Source organism: Camelina sativa, chromosome 15, assembly GCF_030686135.1.
Source record: "Camelina sativa cultivar CO46 ecotype springtype chromosome 15, ASM3068613v1".
Lineage (NCBI taxonomy): Eukaryota > Viridiplantae > Streptophyta > Magnoliopsida > Brassicales > Brassicaceae > Camelina > Camelina sativa.
In genome coordinates this window covers 29,460,412-29,478,388 of record NC_141894.1, presented here as the reverse complement: position 1 = coordinate 29,478,388, position 17,977 = coordinate 29,460,412, and the positions used below count along the sequence as shown (strand labels likewise).

The following is a 17,977-nucleotide window of genomic DNA, read 5'->3' as shown; positions in this document are numbered from 1 at the left end:
TTCCCATAGGTGCTTTACCGACGCACGCCACTACGATCTTGCAGAACGGCGGCGACATTTTCTCCCATCACCCAACACCAGCAACCCTAGGGTTTGTTGGGATAGGCCTCGCTTATCTTTGTAGCCCATTAACGCCACGGTGTCCCATATCCAGTCTGATTTCTTAATTGCTCTTCTTAGCCTTACTCAGAATCGTATTTGCTTGATAATGGCGAGAATGCTCTCCCATTCGGTCATAGTAACACTATCCTTAGAGAAGACTAGCTTACTCCTTTCTCGAAACCAAATGGATATATGCACTTTACTTGTCAACGAATGCAAACTTGATGTTGAATTTAGGTGGAGTTGTATTTTTCTCGAACATTATGTGTTGTGTTGCTTTTCAAGCCTCTGTCCTACTCCCTAACCTTGAACCGAGTATGAACCCTCCCAGATCCGTTGTTGATAAGTCTATATCAAGCTCAACCTCTTTAAGCACCCATTACCTCTGCTTGGTCAAGTCGAGTGACCCTTGGTAGCAGAACATTGGCGTCTCTAGAATGGCTTGTTAGATATGTATGTCGAGGCCAGTATATTAGCGTTGGTCAGATGTTTGTAATGTTAGCTATAAGTATGATCCTGACCTGACTGTGGATTTGAACCCGATATTTATGCCCATTGCTCCCATTTCCCACCTATCGCCACTAGACTATAAGCTTTGGTCTGTTGATAACTATCAAATCCAAACCGATTACAAGCTTTGTGTTGATTTTCTTAACCTCCATGGCATTGAGCTTCATGTGAGGGAGGACCCACCTGCTTTGTTACGGTTTGATGCCCATTCTCTGCAAACCCTGGTTGTAGCTTCAGCTAGACTCATGAGGTCTGTTTCTAAAAGATTGAAAAGCTTATGCTTCTGATCCCTCTCCTGTTGGCGAGAAGCCCTCCATCTGTTCCCTCCGTGGAACACTATTTTACAGGCTCAAATGCGTTATCCGCTAGAGCCATTCATGATCACCTGTTAGTCAAGGATCTCGTGAAGCCTGGCTTCAAAGATAAATCCGTATTGGTTCCAGTAGACTTCTCAAATATTGTAAAACTTGTTCAAGTTGAAAATCCCTTTGTTAAGCTCATGGAGCTCTTATCCTTTTGTTGCTTTGTTTATGTTAACTCTTGTTGTAAGAACTCACCTCTTTTTGAGGTTGACAAACCCTTTTAACCTCTCTCTAATCTACATAAGCTTCTCCCTAGTCTTTTGTTCTGCCTCTAAGTATTTTTTCCCTAAAAATCCAATTATAACTTTCCAAGAAGTCCCGCTCATGAACCCGATGCCAGAAGCTTCACAACAGTCCAGCTGCTCCTCATCTCATACATCCGAGCAAGACTTCATCGCTACACCAATTGGCTCTATATCTGGACTAGCACCGGCACCACCATTGTTTCCTTCCCACTGGGTTTCGTTGATGACATGAGCTTCTCTTGGACCATCAGGTGTGCCTTTTCTTTTGGGAACGCCGATGGCACACGGCAAGCTCAAAAGCTGGCGGATGGTTCCCATAGGTGCTTTACCGACGCACGCCACTACGATCTTGCAGAACGGCGGCGACATTTTCTCCCATCACCCAACACCAGCAACCCTAGGGTTTGTTGGGATAGGCCTCGCTTATCTTTGTAGCCCATTAACGCCACGGTGTCCCATATCCAGTCTGATTTCTTAATTGCTCTTCTTAGCCTTACTCAGAATCGTATTTGCTTGATAATGGCGAGAATGCTCTCCCATTCGGTCATAGTAACACTATCCTTAGAGAAGACTAGCTTACTCCTTTCTCGAAACCAAATGGATATATGCACTTTACTTGTCAACGAATGCAAACTTGATGTTGAATTTAGGTGGAGTTGTATTTTTCTCGAACATTATGTGTTGTGTTGCTTTTCAAGCCTCTGTCCTACTCCCTAACCTTGAACCGAGTATGAACCCTCCCAGATCCGTTGTTGATAAGTCTATATCAAGCTCAACCTCTTTAAGCACCCATTACCTCTGCTTGGTCAAGTCGAGTGACCCTTGGTAGCAGAACATTGGCGTCTCTAGAATGGCTTGTTAGATATGTATGTCGAGGCCAGTATATTAGCGTTGGTCGGATGTTTGTAATGTTAGCTATAAGTATGATCCTGACCTGACTGTGGATTTGAACCCGATATTTATGCCCATTGCTCCCATTTCTCACCTATCGCCACTAGACTATAAGCTTTGGTCTGTTGATAACTATCAAATCCAAACCGATTACAAGCTTTGTGTTGATTTTCTTAACCTCCATGGCATTGAGCTTCATGTGAGGGAGGACCCACCTGCTTTGTTACGGTTTGATGCCCATTCTCTGCAAACCCTGGTTGTAGCTTCAGCTAGACTCATGAGGTCTGTTTCTAAAAGATTGAAAAGCTTATGCTTCTGATCCCTCTCCTGTTGGCGAGAAGCCCTCCATCTGTTCCCTCCGTGGAACACTATTTTACAGGCTCAAATGCGTTATCCGCTAGAGCCATTCATGATCACCTGTTAGTCAAGGATCTCGTGAAGCCTGGCTTCAAAGATAAATCCGTATTGGTTCCAGTAGACTTCTCAAATATTGTAAAACTTGTTCAAGTTGAAAATCCCTTTGTTAAGCTCATGGAGCTCTTATCCTTTTGTTGCTTTGTTTATGTTAACTCTTGTTGTAAGAACTCACCTCTTTTTGAGGTTTTAGCTTAAATGGAAGCTTTGGTTGACAAAAAAAAAGGAGAGAATGAAATTGGAAAATGGTAATTGAGATTTATTAGGGAGTGATTTAGGAAATTTTGTTACACTACAGGAAATGATGGTTTCAATAGCAGTATTTAATAGCAGATTTTCTTGTTGTGCTATAGTTGAGTTTCTTAAAAACTAACATAGCGTTTCCATAATTCGAAACGCTATCCTAGGATGACCGCGAATAGATTTTGATGTGGCGTCCAGATTTTGGTTCTTCGATTGCAATATCAAAAATGAAAACGCTATTTTATGGGAAACCGGGAAAATGAAAATTGCGTTGCCACCCAAAATTTTACTAAGTAAATTAAAGAATAAAAAGAGAGAAAAAGAAGAAAATAAATTAAAGAAACTAGGTTTTACAAAAAAAATTCTATCTCTTTCTCCGCCACTTCTCTCGCTGTTCTCGCCGTTCTCTCTTTCTCCACCGATCGAGTTCTTCAGTTTGTTTCTCTTATCTCATTCAGTTTAATTCTTCTCTCTTTCTTCTCAGTCTCATTCTCAATCTTTCAGTTTGTTACTCTCAATCCCTGTAGATCTCGATCATCAGTTTCATTGTTGATCTCGTTCGTCAGTTTCACTGGAGAGATTGAAAGTGACTCAGAAGGTAAAATATATGTTTGGGTGCTCGTTAATTTGCAATGATTTAATAATTCATGTTTCGGTGATCTGAATCGTATGTTGTTTCTCATTGTTGCAGGAAGATTGAAGTTGATCTTCAGTCGAAGGTAATATTTGATACTGAGTGATGTTTGTCTGAGTTTAATCGATATTATCTGATCTGTAATTGAAACTGTTGTAATGATATTCATGTCTTGTTATGTTTGCAGAAACTAGATTCAAGCTTTTGTTTGGTCGTACCTTGATTTGTGTAAGATATTATTTCTAGCTTTTTTTTTTGTCATTTTGTTGTTGATTTGGTTTATGTGAGTATCTGATCAGTAAATTTTTTATCACAATTGTACGTATAATTGGTGTTGGAGCTTGGGTAGTATTGGTGTAAAATGCAGAAGGCATGGGTCTAGCTTCCAAGGTATGTGTCTGATTCTGATCTTGTTACTTTTATACATGGATTCATTTATAATGTGATTCTAAATAGTGTAATTTAATTACCTTATACAGGAATAGCCTTGAGTATGAGATGGAAGCAAGAAAATTTGTATTTGGAGCTGCAAGTAGGTTGGGTAATCCTACAGATATGTTTTGTCCCTGCGTTGATTGTAGAAATGTTTGCCATCAGCTGATACAGACCGTATTAGATCATCTAGTGATTCGGGATATGGATGAGAAATACAAGCGGAATCCATTTTGGAGTAAGCATGGGGAAAGGAGGGATAGAACGGCTGCTGATGTTCCAACTTCAGAGGAAGAGGCTTTTGAGTTGATAAAAACAGCTTTTTGAGTCAGAATTTAATGATGAAAAAACAAATGAGGAGTGTCGAATTCCAGAAGATTCTGAGTTTAGGGAGAAGTTAGAAGAAGCCGAAACTCCACTCTACTTATCATGTCACAAGTACAACAAGGTTTCTGTGATAACAGTGCTGTACCACATCAAAGTGAAGAGTGGGATATCTGAGAACTTCTTTGACCAGATACTGACTACTGTTAAAGACATGTTACCAGCAGATAATGTGCTTCCAAAGTCCACTGCCGAAATGAAAAAATTCTTGAAGATATTTGGGTTTGGTTACAATGTCATTCACGCATGCAAGAACGACTGCATACTTTATCAAAAGCAGTATGATTGGATGGAAAACTGCCCAAGATGTAGTGCTTCAAGATGGAAAGTCGATAAACACAGTGTTGAGGTAATGAAGGGGATTCCAGGGAAAGTGCTTAGGTATTTTCCAATCAAAGATAGATTGAAGAGGATGTTTAGATCAAAACAAATGGCTGAGGATTTGCAATGGCATTTCAACAATAGTAGTGAAGATGGTTTAATGCGACATCATGTGGACTCCATTACCTGGCCAGAATTTGCTTCTGACCCTAGAAACCTCCGACTGGGTCTTTCTACAGATGGAGTCAATCCTTTCTCTTTGCAGAACACAAATTACAGTACATGGCCAGTTTTGTTAGTTAACTACAACATGCCTCCTACCATCTGTATGAAGGCCGAGAACATCATGTTGACTATATTGATCCCTGGTCCAACTGCACCAAGTGACAACATTGATGTATATCTAGCACCTTTGATAGAGGATTTAAGAGATTTGTGGACAGAAGGTATTGAAGTTTTTGACTCTTTCATGAAAGAGAAGTTTACACTTAGAGCTTTGTTTTTGTGGAGTATCAGTGACTATCCAGCCTTAGGGACATTGGCTGGGTGTAAGGTTAAGGGGAAACAAGCATGTATCATTTGTGGAAAGGACACACCATGTAGGTGGTTAAAGTTTAGCAGTAAGTATGTGTATTTGGGCAATAGGAAATGATTAAGGCCTGGACATCCGTACAGGCGCAAAAAAGGATGGTTTGACAACACTGTCGAGAACGGGCAGCAAATAGAATTCAAACTGGTGCAGAGATTGCTGAGATATTAAAAGATTTTAGGAATGATTTTGGGAAAACTTTGGATATGCAAAAGAAGAGGAAACGATCTACATTGGATGAAGATGTGCTTATTGTAGAAGAAGAGAATAGTGATCAATAGAGGTGGAAAAAACGGTCCATATTCTTTGAATTGCCGTATTGGAAGGTAATTATTTGTTTGTTTTTTTAAATTCATATAGATATAGATATATGGATATGCAACATATATATAGACTGACAATCTTGCTGATCATGTGTTAGGACTTACCAGTGCATCATAACATTGATGTCATGCATGTGGAAAAAAACGTGTCTGATGCTTTATTGTCCACTCTGATGCAAACTGCTAAATCCAAAGATGGCTTGAAAGCAAGAAAAGATTTGGAAGATATGGGAATACGAAGACATTTGCATACACAATTAAGGGGCAAGAAAACATACTTACCTCCAGCGGCTTATTGGATGTCAAAGGAAGAGAAAAGAAGGTTTTGCCTGAGTTTGTCTAAGTTCAGGGGCCCTGATGGATATTGTTCGAATATTGGGAATTGTGTGTCAATGAATCCTCCTGGTATTGGTAGTCTTAAGTCACACAATCATCAGGTCTTAATACAAAATCTGTTTCCCGTGGCTTTGAGAGGCTTGCTGCCAAAAGGGCCTAGGATTGCTGTGACTTGAGTCTGCAACTTCTTCAACAGATTATGCCAACGTGCTATTGACAAGGAGAAGCTAATATCGTTGGAGGCTGAGATCGTTGAGACAATGTGCCAACTGGAGCGGTTCTTTCCTCCATCACTATTTGCTATCATGTTCCATCTCCCCTACATCTAGCAAGGGAGGCACATTTGGGTGGACCAGTGCATTTTCGTTGGATGTATCCATTTGAGAGGTATTGTTTTCTTTAATATTTCTATCTATTACTTATGTGGTAATACCACATGATTATTAACAATATGTTTTTTGATTGAGTTGTAGGTATATGAAGACACTTAAAGTTTATGTCAAAAATTATGCACGGCCAGAAGCATGTATGGCTGAGGGCTACTCCGCTGGAGAATGCATAACCTTCTGCTTAGACTTTCTAAAGAATTTTGCACCTGTCAAAGAAGCAGTAAAAAGAAATGAAGATCTGGATTCTGATGATGTTTTACTTGAGGGTCGTCCACTACAGAAGGCTTCTGAAGTTACACTTTCAGATAAAGAGATAGAAATAGCACATCGCTATGTGTTAATGAACACATCAGTTGTGGAGCCTTATGTCCAGTAAGTAAAATTATAACTATAGTTCATATTTTATGTAATTTGTATTAGTAATAAATAATAATTTAAACCTGAATCAGAATGCATTTGGAAGAATTGCAAGCCAACGATATCCGATGTGCCAGGAATGAAACTCTTTTATGGAAATTCCATACAGAAAGGTTTGCACAGTGGATAAAGCAAAAGGTATGAACTAATCTCTTTTACTTACGCTCATAAGTTTAATTTCAGTGATAGCTCTAACTACTTTTATTATCTTACTTTGTAGATAAGGTGGCTGGCATTTGGACCTAGACATATTGCTCAAACCCATAAGGGGTTTGTCATAAATGGACGTCGAATTCATATAGATAACACTAAGCGAGAGACTCAGAGCAGTGGAGTGACATATGAAGCCTTTTCTATGTGTAGAGCTAGTGCACGGGATACTAAGCAGATGGCAGACGTAGTTACATACTATGGCGTGATCAGGGAGATCATATTGTTGGACTACCACATGTTCCATGTTCCTCTATTCAAATGTAGTTGGGCCAACACAGGGAATGGAGTCAAGGATGAAGAAGGATTTACGCTTGTAAACCTCCATCTTAATCAAACTACATTTCTCCGAGATCCATACATACTGCCATCACAAGCAAAACAAGTGTTTTACTCTAGAGAATACAAATCATCTCCATGGTATGTTGTAATGAGGGATGTTATTGATGGAGAAGATGCTAAAGAGACGGATGGAGATGATGGAGAATCTGAGAAAGAGAAGGATGGAGTTGATGGAGAATCTGAGAAAGATAAGGATGGAGTTGATGGAGAATCTGAGAAAGATAAGGATGGAGATGATGGAGAATCTAAGAGAGAGGTGGATGGAGTTGACGTACCACTTGGTCCAGAAGACGCAGTAGGTGAACAATCTAACAAGCCTGATGAAGGAGGAGGTTCACACCCGAGAACTGAAGAAGTACAACCCGAGCAGTCAACCTCAACCACCAAAAGAACAAGGGGACACACGAAGATGCGTAAGGTTGCTAAAGACCCTCTGGCCAAGGTTGTGGTAGAGTTTACATCTCTAGGTGAACATGCAGGATCTGGATCAGTGACACTTTCATCGTTTCTTGGTCTTCTTGTGAGGGAGCATGTTCCGGTAACACTCCCTGATTGGAGGAAACTTGATGAACAAAAAAAAGATGCAATGTGGGAAAAAATTCAGGTATACGATTTTATTTACTACTGTACATTAAAAATTATGAATGTCAGCTAACAAATTTTCTGTTATAGGGGAGGTTTACTTTGCAAGAAGAGTGGCAAAAAGATGCTATTTTCAAGCAGATGGGTTGTTTGTGGAGAGCATCCACATCTAAACTTCTGTCCAAAGTGAGAATTGCAGGAAGTCACGTGCAATGTTTGAAGCTTAAGCCAAGCAACATCCAATCTGTTACCGAGTGGAACAATTGGGTGAAGAGCAAGTTTACTACGGAGTTTAAGGTGTTCCATCTTTTTCATTCCAGTTATTTTATCTTCGATACATGTATTTACATTGATACATGCTTGTTTGTTCATTTTTTAGGTGAGAAGTGAGAGATACATGAACTTGAGGAGAGCTCAGATTCCACACACAACTAGCCGCAGAGGGATGTTTTGCCTGACACAAGATTTAGTAAGTGTCTATATTGTACTGCAATTTCGATTTATACAGGGAAACCAAATCACTTATATAACTACTGCTTGTAGAAACAGAAGAGTTCAAACCCTAGTACGGTGACTAGAAGTAAGATATGGCTAGCAGGACACACTCACAGAGATGGAAGACCAGTGAAGCCAGAATTTGCTAAGACTATTGTATGAAGTTATCTAATTACTTATAAGTTTTCATATCTATTACTTACAACGTTTAAAGCTTAGACCAAGGATATATATTTGTGCATGTCTCAGGAACAAATACAGTCAATCGATAGTCAAATGGACTCAACAGCCAATGATAACATAGGAGAAGATGCTGTTAGTCAAGTGTTGAGAAAAGACAGACCTGGAAGAGTTAGAGGTTTGGGTAGAGGCATTACAGCTACCAAACTAGCATTCCTCCAGTCTAGAGACACACATGTGCAAAAGCTGGAAGCGTCACAAGCCGATTTGATTAGTCAGATTAAAGAACTGAAAAATGTTGTCAAAAATTTAGCTGGAAAGGTTAGTCTGCTATCTCATTTGTATGTATCGATTAGCATTATAGAAAGATCATTTAAAAAGATTACATGTATCTTCTTGTCAGCAAACCTGTTCTAAATTGGGAGCTCAATCTGAAGCAAGTGACGTTAGTCAAGGAGTTAGATGTCAGCTGCTTGAATGGTTTTCAGGAGAAGATGTCGTGGTCGGAGAAGGAGAATACTACACTTCAGATCCAGTATACAAGGTTGGTCGTATACCCATTGGTCCTATTGTCAAGTCTGTAATAGACCCAAATTCAGCTTTGTGGAGACCTACCCCTACCATGCTCTCACTTGGGGATGCTGTCGGCAGCAAAGTTCCGTGGCCAGCTGATAAAGTGATTTTGGATGATAAGGTCTATTTCAGTGACCCAACAAGTCCAAATCCTTCTGATGAATCACTTGAAAGATGCAAAGGTGATAGTGAAGTTGTTGCTGAGGGTGTTTTGTGTTCCACAAATCCGAGAGAAATGCTCAACAACATCCCTCTGGGTCCAAATGTTGTCGTTGTAAAGATTGACCGTGTCCTGAAGGAAGCTGTTTATCTATGGAGGCCAACAGAAGAAACACTTTTGATGGCTGATGCACTCAATGTACAAATCGCATGGCCAATGGATAAGATAGAAGTCATCAATCAGAATGCAGGGGAGTCTTCGGTGAAAAGATCACCTGGGGTAAGTTTTGATGTTGTTATGATGTGTATCAATTTTGTCATTGATGTGGTGGTGATAAATTTCTGATTATTATGTCTACTGCATTTTGATGATGTTTTAGTGTACAAGTACCAACTCTGGTACCATTAAAGGAGTCAAAAAGTGTGCCCTTTTGGATTGCAAAAACTCTGGTCAAATTGTTGCAGAGGGCCGAGTGTGTTCCACTGATCCAGCTGATCTAGTACATTTCAAACCCTTAGGTCCAAATGCTTCCAAGGTCTGGGTTGATGTTTCAAAGATTGAAGATGCAAAAGTGTGGAGACCAAATTCAGAAGTGAAATTCATTGTTGATGCAATAGGCACAACAGTGGCTTGGCCTAATGACAAGATTGTGTTTCTCTGAGACTTTCTAAGTACGTAGTGTGTTGAAAATTATAAAACAATGTTTTATCGTGTTTACTGCACTTGACTTTCTGAGAACTTAAAACTTGAATGAGTATTTTCGAATCTATGCATTTCATTGACTATCTTGTTTTCAGTCTAATCTCGCCTTAATGCAAAATAAAATATCAGCAACCACAACAATAACCGAAAATTTTAGATGTGCACAAAAACATAAATTTAAATATTAACACAAAAGAAATTAATATAATGGGTTAATAAACGTTTAATTTGATAATTTACGTTTTTTTTTCAATTAAAAAAAATTATATTTTGCAATTTTCCTATTTAATAAGGTAATATAATGAGACAAATATAACTATCAATAATGACAAAATTTACCTTTTTAGTATATACATTCTTATGTTTAGGGTATGTTTAGGGTAAGGATAGGGTTTCAACCCTTAAGACTAGGGTTTAGGATTATGTTTGTTTTAAATAGTAGCTAATAGTAAATATATTGTAATGTTAAAGGATAATAAAAAAACAATTCGAATCATTACTTAACTTATTCTAAAAACATTGAATTTGAACAAACTATTAACACATTAGAACATTAGATTACATGTTTCTCATAGTAACATTATGGCTTAACATGCCTTCAAAAAAACTATACAAAAAAAGTTTCAAATATATTTTTAAAATTTTTTAAAAATTATGGCACATGAGGTAATCTCATAGAATGTTTAACACATAATTTTGTAATTTTTAATAAATTCCAAATTAGCATAGAAAATACATTTTAATTTCTTCAGAAATAATAGCCAATGACAAGGGTTCATTCGGATTGCTGACATGGCGAAATCCACACATTCCTTAAACAGACCTATTCAACCAATCATGGTATAGGACTCGGATAGATGACGTGGCGCGATCTTAGTCTTTGCTCTTTAGGTCATTTATTCACTCCTTTCTTAATTTCTATTCAGCTGCAAAGATATTCTTTCTCTTCTCCTTCCTAACCTCTGAATCGATGGTCACGTCTTCTCCTTCCTAACCTCTGAATCGATGGTCACCTTTGAATTGATGGTCACAACTATAAAGTAATTACATATTCGAAGTGCTATTGAATAAGCAATCAAACTGCTATAATTAATAATATTTACAGCAATAAAGATTCGCTATCTTACAACTAACAATTGCATAAAACAAAACGCTATATTAACGAAATGTATAATAGCATTCACCATAACCGCTATGTAAAGTATCATACCTACTATAATGGGAGCAGATATAGCGCTTTCTACACCGTTCTAGTATCGTTCAATAGCGTTTTTCTGATGCTAAGAAAACCCTTTTTTCCTGTAGTGTTAGATATGAGAAATATTAATATCTAATTTTCTTAATAAACAATAAATGTCAATGATATAGGGTTGTAAATAGTTTAGAACTCCAAGGTTCTTTTACAAAATGTATATATAGATTTTTCACCATGTTATAAATATGTGTTAGATTGATGATAAAAAAAAGTTCTTTAAACCTCATCGTTTATATAGGCTCATATCATATAAGATCATCTCCAATAGTTGTCTTTATTTTTTGCTCTAAAAGCGGGTTTTCTAAAAGTAGAAACATAAGTTTGACCCAATAGTTTGCTCTATTTCTAATTTTAAAATAAATTATTCAAATATATTCCATTTTATTTTAATTTCCATCATAGTCCTTTAATTTTTAGATTTGCAAATTCTGTCCACTTAGTTTATTTTAAACAAATACCTAATACAATTATAATATTATCAAAAATAAAATTTCACTACAAAAGATACAATGTAAAGTAAATAATTATTTATGGTGTGTTTATTTTTTTTTTTTCAATGGCAAACTTAATTGAATTTTTATAAATATTATTTAGTAATTGGTTGGTGCTAATAAGTAATAAAAGAAGCCAAGAATTGTCCTCCTAAGGTTAACAATCTCTAAAGGGTAAATAAGATAGGCCCAAGAATTTATATGGCAACCTCTATCTGGATGTGTGTCTACAAGTAGCCGGTTAGCAGATCGTCACTGTGGAACAGACAGAACCTGTCTAAGGTGTGGTGCGGAGGATGAGTCAATCAACCATGTACTCTTTGAATGTCCTCCTGCGGCTCAAGTATGGGCACTCTCGGGGATTCCTACAGGTCCGGGTGTGTTCCCGTGTCAAGCTCTCTTCACAAATGTGGATTTTCTGTTTTGGCGCGCAAAAGAGCTGAGAACAGAGGACGAACAATTACACAGTTTCCCATGGCTTATTTGGTACGTCTGGAAAGCAAGAAATAACAAAGTGTTTAACAATATTGATACTCTCCCAACAGACACATTACACATCACTATGTCAGAATCTCAAGTATGGAAGGTTGCACAGCTGGTCGAGGAAAATGGATCCACCGATGATACGAGGTCCCCGCAAATCCCAGGAGCTATTACAAGCGAGGCATCAGGCTTCGTGCTATGCCAAGTGGATGGTTCATGGAAGAAGGATGATGCAGCTACAGGCGTTGGTTTTATTCTGGCTGATCTAGAGCGGCCCATCGGGGGTTTACGAGCACTACCCTGTTTGCTTTCACCTCTTCATGCTGAATTAGAAGCTTTATGCTGGGCCATGGAAACTGCTATATCTCGGGGATATGATAAAGTCCATTTTGAGACAGATTGTCAAGAGCTTTTAAGTGTCATAGATGAGTTTAAAGACTGGCCAGTTTTTGCCTCGGAGTTGGATGTTTTTCAATCCTACCAAAGGAGTTTTTCTATGTTTTCTATTGGATGTATACCTAGAGGTAACAATGTCCGTGCTGACCGTCTTGCAAAAGCGGCTCGAGCACGAGGTTTTTTCTTTTCCCATGTAATCCCGCAGGTTCCGGAATGGTCAGCTCATGAGGCTGACCTATTTGAACCAGCTTAATAAAATATGGTGTTTTTGAGGTAAAAAAAAAAAGATTAGCAATATATAAATGGTGATTAAGAGAGGCAATGTACAAATATTTTTGCCATGCTACATTTTATCTAAAATTCTTTTGAGAATTTAGGCAAATTCTTATCCTTGCAACAGTTAAAGTTTATCATTGTTTAGTTTGTGTTTGTGTACCATGTACAATACCATTACCCGTTTATTTTCGGGAAAATTGGAAAAAAGGACATTTTTTTCAAAAAATGTCCATCTATACTCTTTTTTTTTAGGTTTGGTGAAATAGGTTTTATATTAATAAAAACTTAATTTTACCCTCACTTTTTAAAACCACCTAATATAAACGAAAATACAATAAAATCATGTTAAATTATTCACAAAAAATTAAAAATAAAAAGGAATAAAAACTGAGATACAGAAACCTCTATACGAACCAGAGTTTTTTACACTGAAAAGGAATGAAAACCCTTTTCACTCCCAATTAATTTTTTTACCAAATCGTAAGAAACCAAAAAAGACAGCGACGGCGAGGGTGTTCTTCGGCTAGTTCTCCCGATTAATCGACGGCGTTGAGTTTCTTTTTATCATTCTTTTCTCATCTGGGCGAATCTTCTTCCTTGATTCGTCCTCCTTCTGATTTGTTTTCCTTTTTATTCTTGCGACTTATGTTTTTATTTGCTCCCATGATTTTGTTTGCTCCCATCGCTCAATCTTTTGATTCTCTTCACATCGTTTGATATTCGGCTTCATATTACAATGTAAATTACTTTAGAATTCTCAATTTCTATAGATTTAGGAGTTGCATGTTGATTTTCTTAATCGGTTTTGAATTTGTATTACTAAATTGAGCTATGAGAGATGAGAACATTGAAATTGTTGCAATGCTTGTCAAAATCGGCTTCATATTACAATGTAAATCACTCTAGAATTCTCAATTTCAATAGATTTAGGAGTTGCATGTTGATTTTCTTAATCGGTTTTTATTTGTATTACTAAATTGAGCTATGAGAGATGAGAACATTGAAATTGTTGCAATGCTTGTCTTGTTTTTTAATTTTGTTAGATTTAAAAGTTGATTTGGTCGCTTATGAACTTTTCTTGGTTTCATTTTTGGTGTGATAGTTATTTGATTGTAATAGGTTTGATAGCTTGAGTTGGTGGTTGCAATGTTTTGTATTAAATTGTCAATTTTGTTAGATTTAAAAGTTGGTTTGATCGATTATGAACTGTCCTTGGTTTCATGTTTGGTTTGATAGTTATTGCTTTTGGATTTTCTTGATTCTCTCTGATTCGTCCCCTTTTGTACAGGGTTGTATTTTTGGGGGTTTGTGGTTGTTGGGGAGCTACTCTGAGTTGAATTGAGTTGTTAGTTTGTAAATCACTCTGTTTCTTGGTTGGGGTTGATCCTGTTTTCAAGTAGTGCATGAGTTTGATAGTTATTCGATAGAAATATGTTTTATGTTTCATGTTTGGCTTGTCTCTTATCTTTCGTCATCTTTGACTAAGTAGTAACCTCGCTTTGAACTCTCTCTTTGGGGGTTGTCTAATCTGACACGGTCCTCTGTCTTGCTTGTCTTGGTTCATCTTGATCTAATTGTTTCATAGTTTTTCAATTTTGTTAGATTTAAAAGTTGGTTTGATCGCTTATGAACTGTTCTTGGTTTCATGTTTGGTTTAGTAGTTATTTGATAGTAATATGTTTTATGTTTCGCATGTTAGGTGTATATGAGCAATATTAGCTTGTTGAACATGGATGGCAAAGATGGATCAAGCAAAGTGATATCAGGTACTTTTATAAATTTTGTTATTTGTTTTTTTTACTCTGTTGAGAGCTTTTTCTGATATTTCTAACAACTCTTATTGTTGTGTTTGATTTTTTTTTGTTAATCTTTTGTTCAGGCGTTGATTATCCCAAACGCATTTTCAGATATGGTGATGAACCACAAGTGAAGCAGATAAACAATAGCTGCAGAATGTCTATCTTGACAAGAATCAAGGATGCTTTGCCAACCGAGTATGAGCAAGTGAAGAGTGATCCTGTCTTTGCGAATCTGTTTGCCATTTACGAAAATGGTTTAGGCTACTCTGCTCGTTTGATACACAGCATCATGTGTAGGCAGTTGATCACAGATAAGAAACATGAGCTTTGGTTTGTGTTTGGAAGGAAGCCAGTGAGATTTTCGATGCAAGAATATAATGCAGTCACGGGACTCAAATGCAAGGATGATTTCAGGTTAGATTTGAAATCTTGGAATGAAGACAGTTGGAAGAAGGACAAAGGTTTTTGGGCTAGACTATTGAAGAGAGATGGGGAGATTACCATTAAGAGGCTGATGGATGTGCACCTACTAGAAGTTCACAAGTGGGAACCTGAAGACAAGCTAAGATTTGTATATGTGTGCGTCATAGCTGGTTTGGTAATGGCTAAGGACGAGAAGAAAAAGATCCCTCTCTCATACATCAAGTTGGTGATGGATCTTGATAAGTTGAGAGCTTATCCTTGGGGTTTACATTCTTTTGACTACCTTGTGACCTCGATCATGGACACAAGAAAGGAGTTGAAGAAGACCAACAGTTATATTCTTAATGGCTTCTCCTTTGCACTTCAAGTATGGGTTATGGAAGCAATTCTAGTGATTGGAGAATTGTTGGGAGAAAAGATCAACAAGGAATTCACAAACGTTGCTAGATGTTCTAACTGGAAGGGAGCTGCAAAAGTGTCTTATCAAGACATTATCATCATAGAGCAATCTATTGGACCAAAGGTTAGTAATTTATTTTCTCTATTCTTCTTTAATTGTCATGGTCTGAATATGGTTCTGTTTTTTTTACTATTGCTTAACCAAAATTTTTATGTATGTGTTTTTGGTAGGATATCGTCTATCCATACATCTCGAGGTCAGGAATTTTTGACATAATCGATGATGTAGAGCTTTTTAGGCGTGATGAGATCGATGATGTGGGAGTCAAAAACGTAAACCATTTGGTGCAATCTGGTTACGATTTTAGAGACCATGAGTGGGGTCATGTTGAAAGTAATGATGTTGAAGAAGAGAAGATAGAGGAGGTTGTAAACAAAGATGATCATGTAGAAAAGAAAAGTGATGGAGACAATCAATTGTCTGGGTTGGAGAGTAGTGAGAAGAAGCAAGATGTAGATGTGGGAGCATCAAGCACGAAGAAGAGAAAGACGAAGCAGATTGATCATGGTGCAGAGAGTCGAAAAATGCAATTCCTATGTCAGCGAGCCGCAACGTCATTCACTCATGGTTTTGATGAAGAAATGAAATCATTCATTAAAGGTATGTTTGAAGCTTCTTTCAAGCCTTTTAAGGAAGAAATAGGCCAGCGATTGAAGAAGATGGAGGAGGATGTATCAGAAGTGAAGGAGATACTATCGACTATAGCATCAACTTCGACACAAGCCACACCACCATCCTTTAAACCAAAAGATGTGGTAAGTCAATAAATAATTTATAAGCTTTGGTTTGTATCATATCGACTATATGATTTTGTCAAACTTATTGATTTATATTTTTGACACAGGGGAAATCACCATCCGTTCAACCAAAGAGTTTGGTACGTAAAAAGTAACTTGGTAAAAGTTGTCTTCGTTTTAATGTTTTGGAAAATGGCTGCGTTTTTTTGTTTTTTTAAAAAAATTCGGCTTTGTAAGTTATTTGAAAATATTCGGCTAATTGTAAACTTAAGTATTGTAATTGTCTTTGTGAACTTATGTATTGTATTGTAATCATTAAACTTTCTTTGAATTTATTTGTTTCTAAACATTAAACTTTGTTTGATCTTTTCATTGACAGGAAGATAACTTTCTTTTTGATGATTTGTTCACCAAATCGGGTGCCATAGACCTTAATATTGACAGTCAAGATTTATTGGGCACTCAAGATTTCTTAGCAAAAACAGTAGGACATCTTTCGCAAAAACAATGTGTACCTGGAGTTGATCCTCCAATAGATGCGGGAAAGTATGACGAGGATGCTGATTTGGTTTTTGTCTTCGAAGTTAGATGGAATGCTTTGGAAGCATGGCAAAGGAATCATAGGTACGTGTTCTTATTTTTATTCTAAGCATCAATTTGATAATTGTCGAGATTTTAAAAATTTTAGCTTACAAATTACTATTTTTTTCACAGTTACGAGCAACTTAAGTTTGGTCCATCGGTAATTAATCATGAATTGCTTAACCGTGTCATTACTCACTGCAAGTGGCTGCACAATCCAGTAAGTATTAACTTGATTTCTTCAATACTTAATTTGTTAATTATTTTACCATGGTTAAATTTAAATTTCACTTTTATTTGTTTTCAAGGAAATGGATGCAATGATGTATTTATTCCGGGAGAAAACATCTTTAGGTGAAATGAAGGCAGACCGTGTTGGTTTCATGAATTGCATTTTCAGTGAGAGAATTAAAGTGGAATACACCAAGTACTTGAAGACAAAGCGGCAGCACAAATGGGATAGTAGACTTCTCGAGTATGCTAATGGTGAGTTTCCTTCTCATGGAAAGACAGGAAAACAATGGGGTACAGATGTTGACAGGATATACGCTCCGATTTGCGTCAACGGCAACCACTGGATTTCTGTTTGCGTTAACTTCGTCTTAAGAACTGTTGAAGTCTTCGACTGTGCTGGACACAAGAATAGAAGGTATGTCGAGTGTTTCGCAACGTGCATCCCAAGGATTTTGAAAGAAATTAATGCAAAGGTGAATGGAAAAGCATCTCTTTTGACACCATATAAAATCATAGACATGAAGATGCTCTCCGTTTTGAATAAGTCGCATAGCGATTGCAGGGTCTATGCATTGAAATACATCGAGTGTCATATGAAATCTCTAAGTTTGGATTTGATGAGTGATGAGAACATCAAATATGCGTGCTTGAAGATTGCTGTCGATCTGTGGGAAGCTGCAAAGGATCCAATATTACTTGAGCGTATGAAGAACTATGTCCCTCCAAAGTCTAAGTCTCACCATATCGAAATTGACTGATTTGTTTCATCTTTTTAGTATGTCTTTAGTTTGACACATTGTATGACTTTCGTTTCTTTTTTTTTGAGCTTAATTTATGATATGATTTTTGTTTTTAGTTTTAGCTTAATGATATGACTTTGTTTTTTTTTTGTTTTAGCTTAATATATGATATGAGTTTTGTTTTTTGTTTTAGCTTAATATATGATATGACTTTTTTTTTTTTTAGCTTAATATATGATATGATTTTTGTTTTTTGTTTTAGCTT

At 37.1% G+C, this 17,977-nt stretch overlaps 2 protein-coding genes and 1 pseudogene across 2 annotated transcripts; all 3 read left to right on the top strand.

The window, feature by feature from the left end:
- Positions 1 to 3,762: 3,762 nt before the first annotated feature.
- On the top strand, positions 3,763 to 7,233 carry LOC147927311 (uncharacterized; annotated as a pseudogene).
- Positions 7,234 to 7,538: 305 nt separating this feature from the next.
- On the top strand, positions 7,539 to 9,848 carry LOC147927310 (uncharacterized). Its single transcript, XM_087489620.1, has 7 exons — positions 7,539 to 7,748; positions 7,817 to 8,023; positions 8,106 to 8,195; positions 8,270 to 8,377; positions 8,471 to 8,722; positions 8,805 to 9,413; positions 9,514 to 9,848. The coding sequence occupies exons 1-7, from the start codon at positions 7,554 to 7,556 to the stop codon at positions 9,793 to 9,795; spliced, it is 1,743 nt and encodes a 580-aa protein (XP_087345746.1). The 5' UTR covers positions 7,539 to 7,553; the 3' UTR covers positions 9,796 to 9,848.
- Positions 9,849 to 11,054: 1,206 nt separating this feature from the next.
- On the top strand, positions 11,055 to 17,730 carry LOC104723325 (uncharacterized). Its single transcript, XM_087487397.1, has 9 exons — positions 11,055 to 11,089; positions 11,820 to 12,637; positions 14,340 to 14,377; positions 14,437 to 14,503; positions 14,617 to 15,482; positions 15,590 to 16,174; positions 16,536 to 16,780; positions 16,871 to 16,958; positions 17,047 to 17,730. Exons 1-9 carry the CDS (start codon positions 11,055 to 11,057, stop codon positions 17,728 to 17,730), a joined length of 3,426 nt encoding a protein of 1,141 aa, XP_087343523.1.
- The last annotated feature ends 247 nt before the right edge of the window (positions 17,731 to 17,977 follow it).

Excerpts from the sequence above, each read along its gene's own strand:
- LOC147927310 (XM_087489620.1), top strand. The coding sequence starts at position 7,554 with ATGCGTAAGGTTGCTAAAGACCCTCTGGCCAAGGTTGTGGTAGAGTTT. Across the intron at positions 7,749-7,816 it reads CAATGTGGGAAAAAATTCAG|GGGAGGTTTACTTTGCAAGA; the intron begins GTATACGATTTT and ends TTTCTGTTATAG. Across the intron at positions 8,024-8,105 it reads AGTTTACTACGGAGTTTAAG|GTGAGAAGTGAGAGATACAT; the intron begins GTGTTCCATCTT and ends TTCATTTTTTAG.
- LOC104723325 (XM_087487397.1), top strand. The coding sequence starts at position 11,055 with ATGGGAGCAGATATAGCGCTTTCTACACCGTTCTA. Across the intron at positions 14,378-14,436 it reads TCGCTTATGAACTGTTCTTG|GTGTATATGAGCAATATTAG; the intron begins GTTTCATGTTTG and ends TTCGCATGTTAG. Across the intron at positions 16,175-16,535 it reads CCTTTAAACCAAAAGATGTG|GAAGATAACTTTCTTTTTGA; the intron begins GTAAGTCAATAA and ends TTTCATTGACAG.